We start from the raw sequence: 14612 nt of genomic DNA, 5'->3' as shown, positions 1-14612 counted from the left end.
GAATACTTTTGAGCTCGATTTTGAGTTTGTTAAAATTTTAAAATTGACTTAAAAGTTTAAATCCATTCATAAATAATCAAAACGATAAACATAACAACTAAAAATGTATAAACAAGACGAGCTTGAGCTCGCGAACCTATTAACGAACATGTTTGTTAGCTCACGAGCCAGATATCCTTAGGCTCGAGCTTGGTTTGATTAAATTGTCGAGCTCGAGCTTGGTTTGATATGATTAACAAAAGACCTCAAACAAGATTTTTATCAAGCCGAGCTCCGAATAGCTCGCGAACGGTTCGATTCGGTTCGTTTACATCCCTAATTTTAAGCCTTACTAAATCAAATAATAGTTTAAATAACCCGCGAATGCACCCATAATTTTCGAATTTGATCAACTTCAAATATAAGCTTTAATTTTTCTATTTTTTTTTTTTTATATTTACCTAGGTTCAACCTTCTATATAAATTAATGGGAGCCCCGCGATTTTAAAATTGCATCTTTGGATTTACTAATGATCAAGTAATGAGAGCCACTTTGACTTTGATCGTTTGATGCATGAATAATGGCCGCTTATCCCATATATCTCATTCATTCCCCCCGAAGATAGAAGCATTCCTCAAAACATATCTCCTTAATCATGGAATTCCAGCCAATTCCATTTCTCTAATTAAGCCTACACTTTCTTTTCCCTACGTCAACAATTTTAATATCAAAATATACTTCGTAGATCAACAAGCTCAAATGTTTGGAAGTAACAAATCCACATACAATTATATAAAGCTCTCTCATTTGAAAGAGATTTGAGTTCGAACATAAATAAATAATAGAGACAAAAAACCATGTAATAATAATTTTAAAAAATTCCAACTAATTTATAGTCAAATGCGTTCAATCAGAAAAATTAAATATAATGTGAAATTAAGTGTAACTGATTATATTTATTGTTTTTTTTTATGATTTTATACAGTTCTTACTTTGTCATGCAAATTGTTGATTTGTGTTAGGACATATCAAATTGATTCAGTAGATGTATAGTTACAATTGAAACTTAATAGTGTTGATAAATTTAAATTCGAGTAGGTGAAATACAAGTGCAAATTTTTTCATTCATCTTACGTGGTATTAAATTTAACAAGTTTGTAATTGATTTGGACGAATGAATTTGATTTATAATATATTCTAAAAACACACGTCTTAAATATATTGAAATCCACCATATTATCATTAAACTTGATTCACTTAATATATAGTTGATTCATATTAACTTAGAATTTTGTCTATCAAAACAAGTTAATAAATCGAAAAATCACGGATATGAAATCTTCACGTACATAATACATATAAACTTATCAGTAACTTATGGATTGATTTGATAATCATCTATAATTTATGTATCAACTTCAAATTTAATTCTAAATCAATAAGATATCTCAGAAAGAGCTCGGGTCATCCTTAGACTCAAGCAGGGTAAGAGAGACCGGGAGCCCAGAGATGTTCCCAGGAAGCAAAGAGAAGACCGGGTGAAATCCAGTTAAGATAAAGAAAGGATACATTGCTTAAACCATCTCCGGACATGCATCCACCCGGGGCGCCAATGAGACTACTACATATTTGGGCTCCTAGCCTAGTCCGAGCAACATAAGAAAACCAAGGTAATTGATCAGAGACCTTGTCCATGAGCCGGAATCTCCTCTGTGTTCTTACATTGTGCCTGAACATCTCAGGATTGCACCGATTCTGGGCCCAAAAATATGGGTCACCGTGCCTCAAAATTATTAGCATGTCAATCTGTATATGCGGTCTGGGGTCGATGTGACAAAGCTAGGGACAATATGTATTGTCTGTTGTGGCAGTGTCAGGAGACATGGTATGATCAGACGTCTGATAATGAGAACTGATCGGACACCGAAAACAATTCATCATTAACTCTTCTCCTACAAATACACAAGTTTGCTCGATCATTAGGGGTATTTACTGAACATTTTCACAAGCACACACTATATACACAACATACGACATACTCTTTTTCTTTGCGAGAATACTTGACTGACTTGAACGTCGAAGTGGTCACACCAAAAACCTTTCCGACATCTCACTAACGTTCCTTTTTTTTTTGGGTGTACAAATCATCCAGCTCGGGCTGACTAGGATGGAACGCCACGTTACGTGAAAAAATTACTCACTCAGTTCACTCAATTTACCCGAATCACATTAAATAATTTTTTGAGGAGATTATAAATCAGTAATTTTAATAATATCTTAATAATCTCTACAAATGAATTTTGGTCCAATCTTAAATAGTAGAGGTATTCCTTTTTTTAGCTGGGTAGTGATAGGCACGCATGTCTAGGAGCTCAACATCTCTCGTACAAACACGTACACACATGATCATGGTTCTATGTATGTCGTTCTCTTTTCTCACATCGTAGAATTTATCTCTTTTAATATTCTTCCGATTGTTCATAATATCTTCGGAATCCACTTTTTCTTTTTCCTTGAAATTTATGTTGGTGTTTTTTGTTGTGTGATTATACTGGATCCGTTTGATTTATTCTCACGTGGGCTCGAGGACTGGTGTCTTTCAAGGATAAAGAGGTGAATGTTTCAATGACATTCCCATGCTTGTACTTTGTTATGTGTGTTTGGCTGTATATATAATTTGATTTATGCGTCGCATGGTTTGCCGTGTTATGTGTTTGCGTCAGTGTTGATGATTTTTATGTGTAAAAAATTTGAATCTTGATCGAGGGAAGAAACCGTTTTTCATTTTGGAAATGTGGTCATGTATTGGGCACTTACATTTTTGAGTTTTGTTGTGTATGCATGTGGAAATGCAATGGCCTTTATTGGTGGATCCTGCAATTGCAATAAAAGTTTGTTTGTTTTTATCTGTCCAAGTGATGAGATTCTGTTTTCATAATCAATGGCCTGGTTCCGATAGATTCGAAAAGCCTACACAATCAGATGTCCAAAGAGAAACGAAATGGACACAGTTTCTTATGTCATGTAATTTATTGATTTTTCTCCATTCCAGTAAGCGAGGAGGTTGTTATAGGTGCAAAGTGGATGTAGTCTCTCTGCCTGTCTTCTTGATCAATATGGATTTCGGACGATTGTGGTCATTACATGAATTTAAGGAATTGTCATTTTAGGTGTTCGATCAAAACCGTTTATCGCACAGTTGGGACACTGTAACAATCACATTGTGAGTTTGTCTGTCATTGGTAGCTGGGAAAGTTTGACCTTTACCCAAATAAAATGTGAAATGGCTGCACTTTCTGTGTCTTGTGGAGTTTTATTTAGCTGTTGAGACATAAAATTGATGGCTGCAGGACTTACGTAGATACACATGGAACATTTTGTTGGCACAAACTTGCAATTGGGAGTAATAGTTTTTCAGTCTGCTCGGAGCGTGAAGTGGTCTAAAGGGTAGTTTTAGTCTTCTTCCTACATATGGAATGGGCTTATATGCTGCTGCATCAGACATACTTATGGCACATTCAATATTATTATGATCATCTACAACCAAATCCCCGACCGAGATAGATTTTCTTCTATCTGGGAATTTCAGCCCTTGCTTGGGGCAGCCATTTTCGTAGGCTAGAAACTCTTCTCGTTTAAACAGTTCCTTTTAGGTTGTGTACGTAATTTGTGATCTTCCCAACGGAACAGTTTGCTTGGTTGCTAGGTGATTTCTGTGAGAGCAACATAGAATATCCAAGTAACGTGGAACTGATTATTGCATTGGGTTACATGGACCTAGACTATTGCTCTTGATTTCTTTTGAATATATACCGATCTTCTAATTTTATGTCGCACGTTTACTTCAATAAGTCCTATATATATGGCGCCACACATTTCATTCACACCATCTCATGTCCTGCATTTATATGTCAAAACTTGTATGTTTCTGCTTATTTTACCATTTTGTTTTTTCTTTTTGCTTGTGAGTACTCAGTTAATAACTACTGAACATATTCCTTGTCTTGTTTCAGATCAATTTTGAGATTGGATAGTTTGATAAAAGCTGAGAGGACATTATGTCCGTATCAATAAAAGATTTGGATCCAGCTTTCCAAGGGGCAGGACAGAAAGCGTATCCTAATGTTACTATATCAAACTTGTCCACTTGTTATTGTGCCCCATCATTGTTTTTGAAAAAACTCACTTTTCATTATGATTTAAGTAGAGAATGTTACACGATATAACTTTAGATTCCTAACATAGATAATCTTAGCTGTAATATTAATGCTACATGTGCAATTTCTCATTGTTTATCAAGATTCTTTACATGTTTGCTTTCTTGACTTACTCTAGTGGCATCGAGATATGGCGAATTGAAAATTTCAAACCTGTTGCAATTCCCAATTCTTCACACGGAAAGTTTTTCACCGGAGATTCATATGTGATTTTAAAGGTAATTTTCGAGTTTTCTATTATAACAGTTGCATTCTGTACCTTTGTTGATTCAGCGGTAGAGGACAATAAGCCAACTTTAGAGGAAATGTGGATCATTTCTATTTTTGTCCGCTCTTTTTATATTACATGTTTCGTTTTTTAATTGTTGCCTTTTTGTTGGGAAATTTAAGCTAGGTTGCATATTGTGGGTTCTGGAATACTTTATACGATTGTGTTTGGCTGCACATTAATAGTAGCTGCTATCTGTGATCCATGGACTTTCTGTTTTATCATTCATGTTCAATTTACTTTTTCCAGCAATATCCTTTAGAACTTCAGGTTTCCCCAGTAGCTATCTTCTTGATATTCTTCAGACAGTTCCTTATAGATAATCGTGGAACAAGTATGCTATACAAGATACTTAATGGGGTGGGCTGAACCAGTCAGCTGTTAAGCTCAATACATCTATCATTTCCGTTTCGATTCAATAAAACAATTCGGAATCGGTTTAATCCAGTGAGACTGGTCACAAACCGATAACTTTTAATGAACTAGAATACCAAAGACCATTCATTTGATATTTTGGCGAATATTGCGCAGTTGCCGAACTATAGTTATTCAGTTGCTCCTCCTCTGTTCTGCTGTTTATATTTGTGTTGTGCTCGCCATGCTCCAGAAAACAAGAGTTTCACTTGCTTAAAACCTGTAATGTACAACAAAGGGAATTAACATATTTTATTGTACTCACCACGAGTCATTTGCCACACTTGTGTTTGACAGAACCCATAACTTAGTTATGATTCTATTGATTCCTTGCCCAAGTATTTCACACAGGCAGTATCTGTCAAAGTTCAATTTGTATATTCAAATGCCAGTGTATCATTCCATTCCAATATCGCTGATGTCTTGATCGTATTAATTTTTGTAAAATGTTGAAGTATTTGTTGCATTTTTTAACCTTTTAAACTGTTTTCTTTAGACCACTACCACAAAAAATGGTGCTCTGCGTCATGATATTCATTATTGGCTAGGTAAAGATACCAGTCAGGTATGTCTCATGCTACAACTTTTTTAAAGTAATGGTGATTTTGGATTTTATTATCTATATGTCTAAATTTTTTTCCTTACGTAGGACGAAGCCGGTACAGCAGCTATTAAAACCGTTGAGTTAGATGCAGCACTTGGAGGACGCGCTGTTCAATATCGTGAAGTACAAGGCCATGAAACTGAGAAATTCCTTTCTTTTTTTAAGCCATGTATAATACCTCAAGAAGGTGGAGTTGCCTCAGGTTTTAATCATGTTGTGGCCGAAGCGCACCAAACTCGTTTGTTTGAATGCAAAGGAAAGCACGTCGTTCATGTAAAAGAGGCACGCTTGTTCTTCTCTCTCATAAACTTCTCATACACAATCCTAATAGAGAACTTTTTTTTTATTTAGCTTTTTTTATGGTTGGACAGGTCCCTTTTGCCCGAGCCTCTCTCAATCATGACAATATCTTTATTCTTGATACGGAGTCAAAAATTTTTCAATTTAACGGTTCCAACTCATCCATTCAAGAGAGGGCGAAAGCGCTGGAGGTTGTTCAATATGTTAAAGATACTTATCACGATGGAAAATGTGAAATAGCAGCTATTGGTAATTTTTACTACTGATTAGGTGTTCCGAAGTTGGTGGCCAAATGATTGTTAATTTTTGCTGCCTTTTCTTTTACCCACAGAAGATGGAAAATTAATGGCAGATGCTGATAGTGGAGAATTTTGGGGATTCTTTGGCGGCTTTGCTCCACTTCCAAGGAAAACAACTACCAATGAGTGCAAAAATACCGATTTGACTTCTCCTAAGCTTTTCTGGTATCTAGTATCTTCCACTTAGCACGTATTCTATTTAATCTCGTGTTCATTGTACCGATTAGTATGACATGTTGAACATTTAGTGAATAATTTTAAGGATTTCTGGAAACGGAAAGTCCAATTTAAACTAGAAGGATTCAGAAACATTTCTTTTCTCAAATTTGTCTAATTTCGCCACATTTCATAGACAACATAAATTAAATTTTGTTATATACTGCTATCGATATTTATGATATATAAACCCATGAAAACAATTGATTGGTCTTTATTATTGCAAGCATTGAGAACGGAGAAGCAGTACATGTGGAGGCTGATTCTTTGACAAGGGAGTTACTGGACTCATATAAATGCTATTTGGTTGACTGCGGGACGGAAGCCTTTGTTTGGATGGGGCGAAATACGTCTCTTGCAGCGAGGAAAGCTGCAAGCAAAGCTGTTGATGTAAGTCCTGCCCATTATAAGTAAAACTCTTTTGCTTTTTAAAATATAGGAATTATTTTGTGCTTGAATATAGTAATTAAAATAAGGGTGTGGAATGATTATAATTTGGATTTCAATTGTTTGGGCCCAATCTTCTTTATGATGTGGCAGAAAAGATCCTCAAAAAATGAAATTTTATCACTTATTGTCACCCTCTGTTAGAACCTTCAAACCTAACAGGAATTATGAAATTGGGTCATAAATGGTACTCTAACTTTTGAAATCTAAATACTTACAATCTCTATTGTCAGATGCTCGATGTAATTTTCAGTATAGCTTTCACGCGCATTTAGTGGGGTGACTATAAGTGTTTAAATTTCATATATTTGGGGGTCATTTCCATGACATCATAAATAAGGATCCAAAAATTTTTTTGTCCAAACAATAGGAACTAAAACTGTAAGTATCTCCGTTCAAAAACTAAAAATAAAAATTGCAAGTATTTATTTTTAAAAAAATATCTTTAAAGAGAAGTTTGAGTAGAAGTAATTATATGCTATATTTAACTTTGTGTTGGCTTTTATAAGTATTTTCTTAAACGTAAAAAGCCAACCAATCCATTTCTCATTGTTTTTGAAATATTAAATGGTAAAAATAACATCCTAGTCCAATTGTACTTGTCCTTCTTATCAGTTGCTTAACACTTACATTCTTAATACAGGAAGTAGTACTGCGTGGTCTTGATAGATCCAAATGTCACATAATCAGTGTTGTTGAGGGCTTTGAGACAGTGTTATTCCGCTCGAAATTTGATTCGTGGCCCCGTTCAAACAATGTATCTGTGTCTGAGGAAGGTAGAGGGAAGGTCGCAGGTCAGTATTGCACGTGGCATTGTTGTGCTAACTTTTGAATCTAATTTACTACACACACACACACATATAAATCCTTGAAGATTTTGATTTTGATTGTCTTCAAGGTCTTATCATTGTCTTTATGTTGATGTTTTTAGCACTTTTAAAGCGCCAAGGGGTAAATGTAAAGGGTCTTCTGAAATCAGAATCTCCAAAGGAAGACCATAGGCTATATATAGACTGCACAGGAGATTTACAGGTGATAATCTAACAGCTGCATATCTGTTGCTGTATATAGTTTGTAAAAAATTAGCATCTCTTTTAGTTTTGTGCACTTTAATATTCTTATACGAAGTGAAATTGCAAATGAATATTGTTAATGGAAAGATGGTTAGAAAACATGCTTCCTTATTTTTTTGTTAAAATTTGATAATTTAGGACTAATTATTGATCACAGAAACTACAATTTAGTTGTGTTTGAATTTATTGAAGTTTGATTATTAGTACAGAATGAAAAATATACATTTTGTTTGTTGTTTGATGGTCTTCTCTCTTAAAGTACTACTGAATAACGTTAGGTTTTTTTTCTCATTCCCACATTAGGTTTGGCGTGTGAATGGTGAAAATAAGAGTTTTCTTCCAGCTTCCGATCAGTCTAAATTTTATAGCGGAGATTGCTATATCTTTCACTATTCTTATCCTGGAGAAGGAAAGGAGGACCATCTCATTGGGACATGGTTTGGGAAGCAAAGTGTAGAGGTGACGTCCTAATTTCTTTCTTGATGTTTGAATATAAAGAGAGTTTATTTAGCTGACTATAGGTTTACATTTAAAATATAGGAAAAGTCATTCTTTTGCGAGTTTTATAGTCAACTCGGAGGAGATATCGAAAGTTAGCCTAAACTTGCTTAAGAAAATGCACTCTCGTCTGTTATTTTCCTTGAGAATTCTCATATACTCCGTGAAATGGAGAAAAAACAACAAATAAAGGAAAATCTCATTGCAAATTGTAAGCTTATGTTTTTCAAGGAATTCTGGAAAATTTGTTGCCCAAGTTACCTGTTACTGATAAAAACCAACAGCATTTACATTTCCACGTTGAAAAGTAGTTTCTGCCGTGATAAGAATATCACAATAAATTTTCCAAAGCTATCATCTTTAGTAATTTTTTTGAAGGCATGCGTTGTCTATTTAAAAAATCATTTGATATTATTAATGAGTTACTGATAATATTACTCACGATACATAGGTAGATAGAGAAGGTGCGACTTTACAGGCGAGCAAGATGGTGGAGTCTTTGAAGTTTTTACCCACTCAGGTACATTGGTTTCCCATCACTCCATTTATAGTTTTTTCTAATGCGAAATTACATCTTGATTATTATATTGACATATATTTACTCTTTATTTCTAGGCTTGCATCTATGAAGGAAATGAACCAATCCAGTTCTTCGCCATTTTTCAGAGTTTCATTGTCTTCAAGGTTTGAGAGGATAAAAATATGAAAAGATACGAAATTTTTCTTACTTTGTTTTATATCATAGGAAATGAAATAATTTGTCGTCATGTCACAGGGTGGTCTTAGTGAAGGATTCAAGAATCACATGGCCAAGAATGAACTTCCTGATAATACATTTGCAGAGGATGGACTAGCATTATTTCGAGTTCAGGGTAGCGGGCCTGATAATATGCAAGCGATTCAAGTTGAACCAGTATGCTGCCAATTTATACAAAAAATATATCCTCGAATTTATTTTCCATAATCTTTTATAACCTGCTTATTTTATATATTCATACAACAGAGAGTATTAATTCGATATTCATTTGATCCAGGTGGCATCATCATTGAACTCGTCGTACTGTTACATACTACTCAGTGGGTCCTTGGTCTTTACCTGGTCTGGAAGTATTACGTCTCCTGAAGACCAGGAACTCGTCGAGAGGCTGTTGGATCTCATAAAGGTTTGATAGCTGTGTTGATCTTTTTTTTTAATCAATGATCAATAAAGTAAAAAAAATTCATGAATCAAAAAAGTATGTAAAAAAATACACGGGGAAAAACCAGTTATTGATCTTTTATTTTAAGTGTCGCACACAAATTTAATCGAATTTCCGCAGTAATGAGATTTAATTTGTAGTCCTGTCATCCTTTTTTGGGAGGATATAAAAGCAACATTATTTGATGGTTTGTAGAATTTCTGTATCATACCAAGGGTGACCAAACCAAATTCTAATAACCAAATAAACCTAGCTAATTCTTTGAGCTAAGCGAACTGATAATAAACCTCTGATTTTCGAACTAATCCAATAAACCAAATTTTTATATTGAAACTAAACTAAGCGAATTGTACTTCTAGAATAGAGAATAATCACAATAACCGAACTTTTTGAATTGAATGTGTGGAAACAAATTTTTCCCCATAAGTTTTATTCGGTTGCTTCGGATTTGAAGAAAGATAGCTGCACCCATACTAAACTCACCGGTTTTTAAAAAATTAAAAAACAAGTTGCCAAAATAATAGAACCTAACTACTGGTCGGTTAGCAGTTAAACTGAACATCTGTTCTACCCTATATCTTAACACATATTAGGTCACTGATTTAGTAACTGTGCTCATGCATTTATTCCCTGAAATTCGATGTTGAATTTGTATTGTATGTCCTTTATTTGTCACACTTTGTACCTGCAGCCAAATATGCAGCCTAAACTGCAAAAAGAAGGTACAGAATCCGAGCAGTTTTGGGATTTGTTAGGTGGAAAATTGGAGTATTCGAGCCAAAAAATTGCAAGAGAAGCTGAAACAGACCCCCATCTGTTCTCATGTACTTTATTAAATGGTGTTGCATCTTTCTGTTACTGAACTTTATGTTTTTGAAGTTGTTTATTAATGCAAATTAACTAAACTAACATGTTTATTTGTTCATTGTATTACTCTGCGCCTTTTTCAGAAGATCTCGAGGTGTGTATCTCTCGTATTTCTTTATCATCTTTAGAAAAATGTGATTAGAACCTTATTACCATCCATCTGCTCTCCATTAGAGTTGGGTACCCAACAATATTTATGTGTGGCAAGATAATGTAATTTTCGGCATCTCTCATCTGACATCGATGTTTGCATGAAGAGTATACACCAAAATTGTCATTTGCCTCGACAATGTTTCCTTCCATTCTCCACAAGTTGAAAATCCTGTACGACTTTAAATCTTAATCTCTATTTCAGGTGACAGAGGTATACAATTTCAACCAAGACGATCTGATGACTGAGGATATATTCATTCTTCACTGCCACTCGGACATTTATGTCTGGGTCGGGCAACAAGTGCGGTCCACGAAAAAGATGAATGCCTTAAATATTGGGGAGGTATGATTCTTTTATTTGGTACAGACTTATTTTATCAAGTCAGGATCTTGGTCCTTTATGCTTTAAAACAATTTAACATTAACAGCTATTTCTCTCAACAGAAATTTTTGGAGCGGGATTTTCTTCTCGAGAAATTATCTCTACATACTCCAATATATATAATAACAGAAGGGTCTGAGCCAACATTTTTTACTCGTTTTTTCTCGTGGGACTCTACAAAATCCATGGTGAGTTCACTTATTGAAAAATTTGAAAGGTTTAGAAGAAAACTAGGTAACTTGTGATTTTTACAGATGCATGGAGACTCTTTCCAAAGAAAACTTTCAGTTCTTTTGCATGGCATTTCAGCAATTTCAGTTGTAAGTTTCCTTTTCTTCTTAATGTGCAAGTTATTTACGTTCGTTATGCTTTCTTATTATTTTTCGTTTTGAATTTTCTTTTTCACGAACCATTGCTGCAAATGGTTTTGCTTTATTAAAATGTTTTTACAGTTTTGTCGATTTATACACCACATTTCAAGTCCTCAGGCCATTCGAGATATTTTAAACGTCTGGCTATATTTTTTATCCTAAGTTTTTTATTGTTTGAAACTGTAATGTTTTCAATTAAACGAATTTGATCGTAGAAGTTGTATATTTATCCATTCTCTTGTCAAAAGAAAACAGTTAGCCTGAATTTGAGCTCTTGTTATGTGGTTTTTCCCTAATTTCTTATATAGTTATATATCAATTTCTTGGTCAGCTTTTTTCCACAATTCCGCTTAATTTAAGACACATCTCTCAAAACTAAGATGAGGGGGTGCTTGCTTATTTGTAAAACATGGGGAATTGTATTTGTTTTAGCATATAAACCCCCAATTTTATGCCAACAACATTCATTCATGCATCATATGCCAGTGTTGCCGCTGAGAATTGAACTTCGTGTGATGTCACGTAGCATGTCCCATTTTCACAATATCAGCGACCAAAATTGTTTCACGGTTAAAATGGCGGATCATATATGTTTTAGAAATAAATTTTAGGGACCAATATATTATCTGTATGAAATGTTAATGTTTTACACTATCAGAAAGACTGAAAGAGACATGGAGCAGAATCTTGTTATGCGTTGGATTATTTTCACTATTGCTTCATATATTTAAGTTTCTTTCTTTACTTTTTGTGGTTTCGCGCTACAGAAGTCTAAACGGAGACCAGCCATCTCCTATGGTGGGAGATTTGCTGCACCCGAAAAATCTCAGCGTTCTAGAAGTGTGTCATCATTTAGCCCTGATAGAGTTCGTGTAAGAGGCAGGTCTCCTGCGTTTAATGCTCTAGCTGCTAACTTTGAAAATTCAAATGCAAGAAATATGTCAACTCCTCCTCCAATGGTGACAAGACTTTTTCCGAAATCCGGTAACCTGGATTCAGCAAAACCGACTTCAAGATCAGCAGCTATAGCTCTGATAAGTTCAGGTTTTGAACAACCAGCAACTGCTCGAGACTTCACCATTCCACGCTCTGTCAAAGGTACAATTACTCGGTTCGGTGGGATATATAAGAAACTAGCTTAAAGAAGACTTCATTAATATCGTCTTTGTAAAATATTTTAGAAAAGTTTAGGAAATTTATGTTTGGATTGTGTTAAAAAATGTTCTTCATATTTTCCTAAGAGAAGGTAAAGTTGAAGGCATAAATTCACATTTTTCAGCTTCTTAATTTGACTTTTTAAACATTATTAAATTTGTAAAAACCTGGAATGTTTTTTCTTTGAAAAAACACTTTTAAATTCAAAAGTAATGTAGGGATGTGATAAGACAGATGTTTTGATATGTTAATCAAAATATTTCATTTTGTGTTAAAGTGAGCCCCGAGTTACCCAAATCGACATCTGAGACCAATGCCAATGAAAACTCCAAGGACTCGCCAAAAGCAAAGCCAGAGACAATCCTAGAAGACATGAAGGAGGGTGAAGCTGAAGAGGACGAAGAACTTCCAGTATACCCGTATGAGCGTCTCACTACTACATCAACTGATCCTGTGGAAGATATTGACGTTACCAAGCGTGAGGTAAGTGCATATGAAGTTATTGACTTGACAATCCTATGGCGGTTAATGTTTGCCTCACCTTTGGAAATCATGTTTTACAGAAATATTTGTCCTCGCAAGAATTCAAGGAGAAATTCGAGATGACTAAGGATGCTTTCTACAAGTTGCCTAAATGGAAACAGAATAAGCTCAAAATGACACTCGAATTGTTTTAAATCTTTGCTGGGGGATACCAACTCCATATGTCCAGCATCAATGCAACTTTTGCTGATTTTGCATTGCCCCCACCGAGGAATCCAGAGATAATTTTCAACTAGGATTTATGTTTTCCGAGAACCAGTTTCTTGATTTTCCTTTTTGTCCCATGTTTGATTTGAAGTTACAGATTTGTTTTTTGCATGATTTCTCTTCATTTAACTTGTGTCAGGCGATTGATTTGGAAAGTTGTAGGAATCTTGATCAAGAAGGGTTTTTAGGGACAATTCAGTAGATGATGGAGAACTTGTACAAAAATGTATAAATCATTCATTATTTATTTAAAAAATGTATAAATCATTCATTATTTATTTTTTCTTTTCATGTAAAAATGTTTATATGATTTTATTTTATTTTGGAATTATGTGAATCTTTTTATTGAATGTAAATCTTGCGCCTGAATATGCTAAAAGAGTCCAGCCAACTCTAACGTTATTCAATATATTATCATTGTATCCTTATAGTTTCAGCTCTTTTTCGATTCAGTCCCTAACTTTTTCAACTTGCCGATGTAGTTCCTTCTCTTTATTTACCGTTTGCCCATTTAGGTACTCACCGATAATTGGGACATTTATAAGTAACGGACCCTCCAAAAATAGTGTCCATTTAAAAATATTTTAGAAGAAAACTTAATTAAGACTCAAATCCCTAATTCTAAATCCACTTCTCAACGCCGATCTGAAACCCTTGTACCTAGGGGTGAGCATTCGGTTAATTCGGTTACCGACCGAACCGAATTAGCCATAACCGAATCGAACCGAAATATTTAGCTATAATCGAACCGACCGAATTAATTTTCATAATCGATGAAAACCGAACCGAATTAAAATCGGTTAATTCGGTCGGTGACCAAATTAACCGATTAGTTTAAAAAAAATTGTAATTTAACTTTAATTATATTTAATTTTTTTTGAACACTACAGTTTACATAAATGCATAAAAACATAAAATCACATACATCACAAATGTATAAGTTTTATTTGAACACAATTAATACATATTATATCTATTTTAAAATTAAAAATTAAAATATTTATAAAAATTGATAAATAAAAAAAATTATTAAATAATAATATTTATTATATAGGTTAATTCGGTTAACCGATTTCAAAATTTTGAAAACCGTAACCGAACCGAATTAACCGATATAATCGAATTTTTTTAATTTGAAAACCAAATTTCCGAAATAACCGAACCAATTTCCGAATTGGCTCTGTTCGGTCGGTTAATTTAGGTTTAACCGAAATCTTGCTCACCCCTACTTGTACCCTAATATCACAATGGGAGTTTAGGGTTTTCAGTCCTAATTAAGATATTTTTCCTAAAAGGTTTCTAGTTGGGCACGATTTTTAGAGGGGTGGCCAAGGCAGAAACTGTAACTGACATTCGAAATTTGTTAGGATTGACAGACTATTTCAGAAAGTTCATTTATGGATTTTATTCGATTGTTAT

At 34.3% G+C, this 14612-nt stretch overlaps 1 protein-coding gene across 2 annotated transcripts; it reads left to right on the top strand.

Moving 5' to 3' along the window:
- The first annotated feature begins 2354 nt into the window (after nucleotides 1-2354).
- On the top strand, nucleotides 2355-13469 carry LOC140839424 (villin-4-like). Of its 2 annotated transcripts, none has more exons than XM_073206110.1 (23): nucleotides 2355-2593; nucleotides 3994-4094; nucleotides 4316-4415; nucleotides 5376-5444; nucleotides 5529-5765; nucleotides 5855-6032; nucleotides 6115-6247; nucleotides 6526-6688; nucleotides 7389-7539; nucleotides 7677-7777; nucleotides 8122-8277; nucleotides 8768-8836; nucleotides 8932-9000; nucleotides 9092-9229; nucleotides 9351-9479; nucleotides 10207-10354; nucleotides 10466-10476; nucleotides 10738-10878; nucleotides 10980-11105; nucleotides 11172-11237; nucleotides 12056-12386; nucleotides 12721-12926; nucleotides 13007-13469. In XM_073206110.1, the coding sequence occupies exons 2-23, from the start codon at nucleotides 4039-4041 to the stop codon at nucleotides 13118-13120; spliced, it is 2892 nt and encodes a 963-aa protein (XP_073062211.1). In that variant the 5' UTR covers nucleotides 2355-2593; nucleotides 3994-4038; the 3' UTR covers nucleotides 13121-13469. The 2 variants fall into 2 exon arrangements, with proteins under 2 accessions (XP_073062211.1, XP_073062212.1); XM_073206111.1 differs by having other exon boundaries at nucleotides 6526-6692; nucleotides 7396-7539.
- The last annotated feature ends 1143 nt before the right edge of the window (nucleotides 13470-14612 follow it).

Source organism: Primulina eburnea, chromosome 8, assembly GCF_022965805.1.
Source record: "Primulina eburnea isolate SZY01 chromosome 8, ASM2296580v1, whole genome shotgun sequence".
In the NCBI taxonomy this organism is placed as follows: Eukaryota; Viridiplantae; Streptophyta; class Magnoliopsida; order Lamiales; family Gesneriaceae; genus Primulina; species Primulina eburnea.
The sequence above is the reverse complement of the archived record's forward strand: the minus strand, read 5'-3'. Positions and strand labels throughout refer to the sequence as shown.

Bases quoted from the DNA above. Each gene is read 5' to 3' on its own strand.
- LOC140839424 (XM_073206110.1), top strand. From the start codon at position 4,039: ATGTCCGTATCAATAAAAGATTTGGATCCAGCTTTCCAAGGGGCAGGA. The intron at 9,001-9,091 runs GTTTGAGAGGAT...GTCATGTCACAG, and splicing joins AGAGTTTCATTGTCTTCAAG to GGTGGTCTTAGTGAAGGATT. The intron at 12,387-12,720 runs GTACAATTACTC...TTTGTGTTAAAG, and splicing joins CATTCCACGCTCTGTCAAAG to TGAGCCCCGAGTTACCCAAA.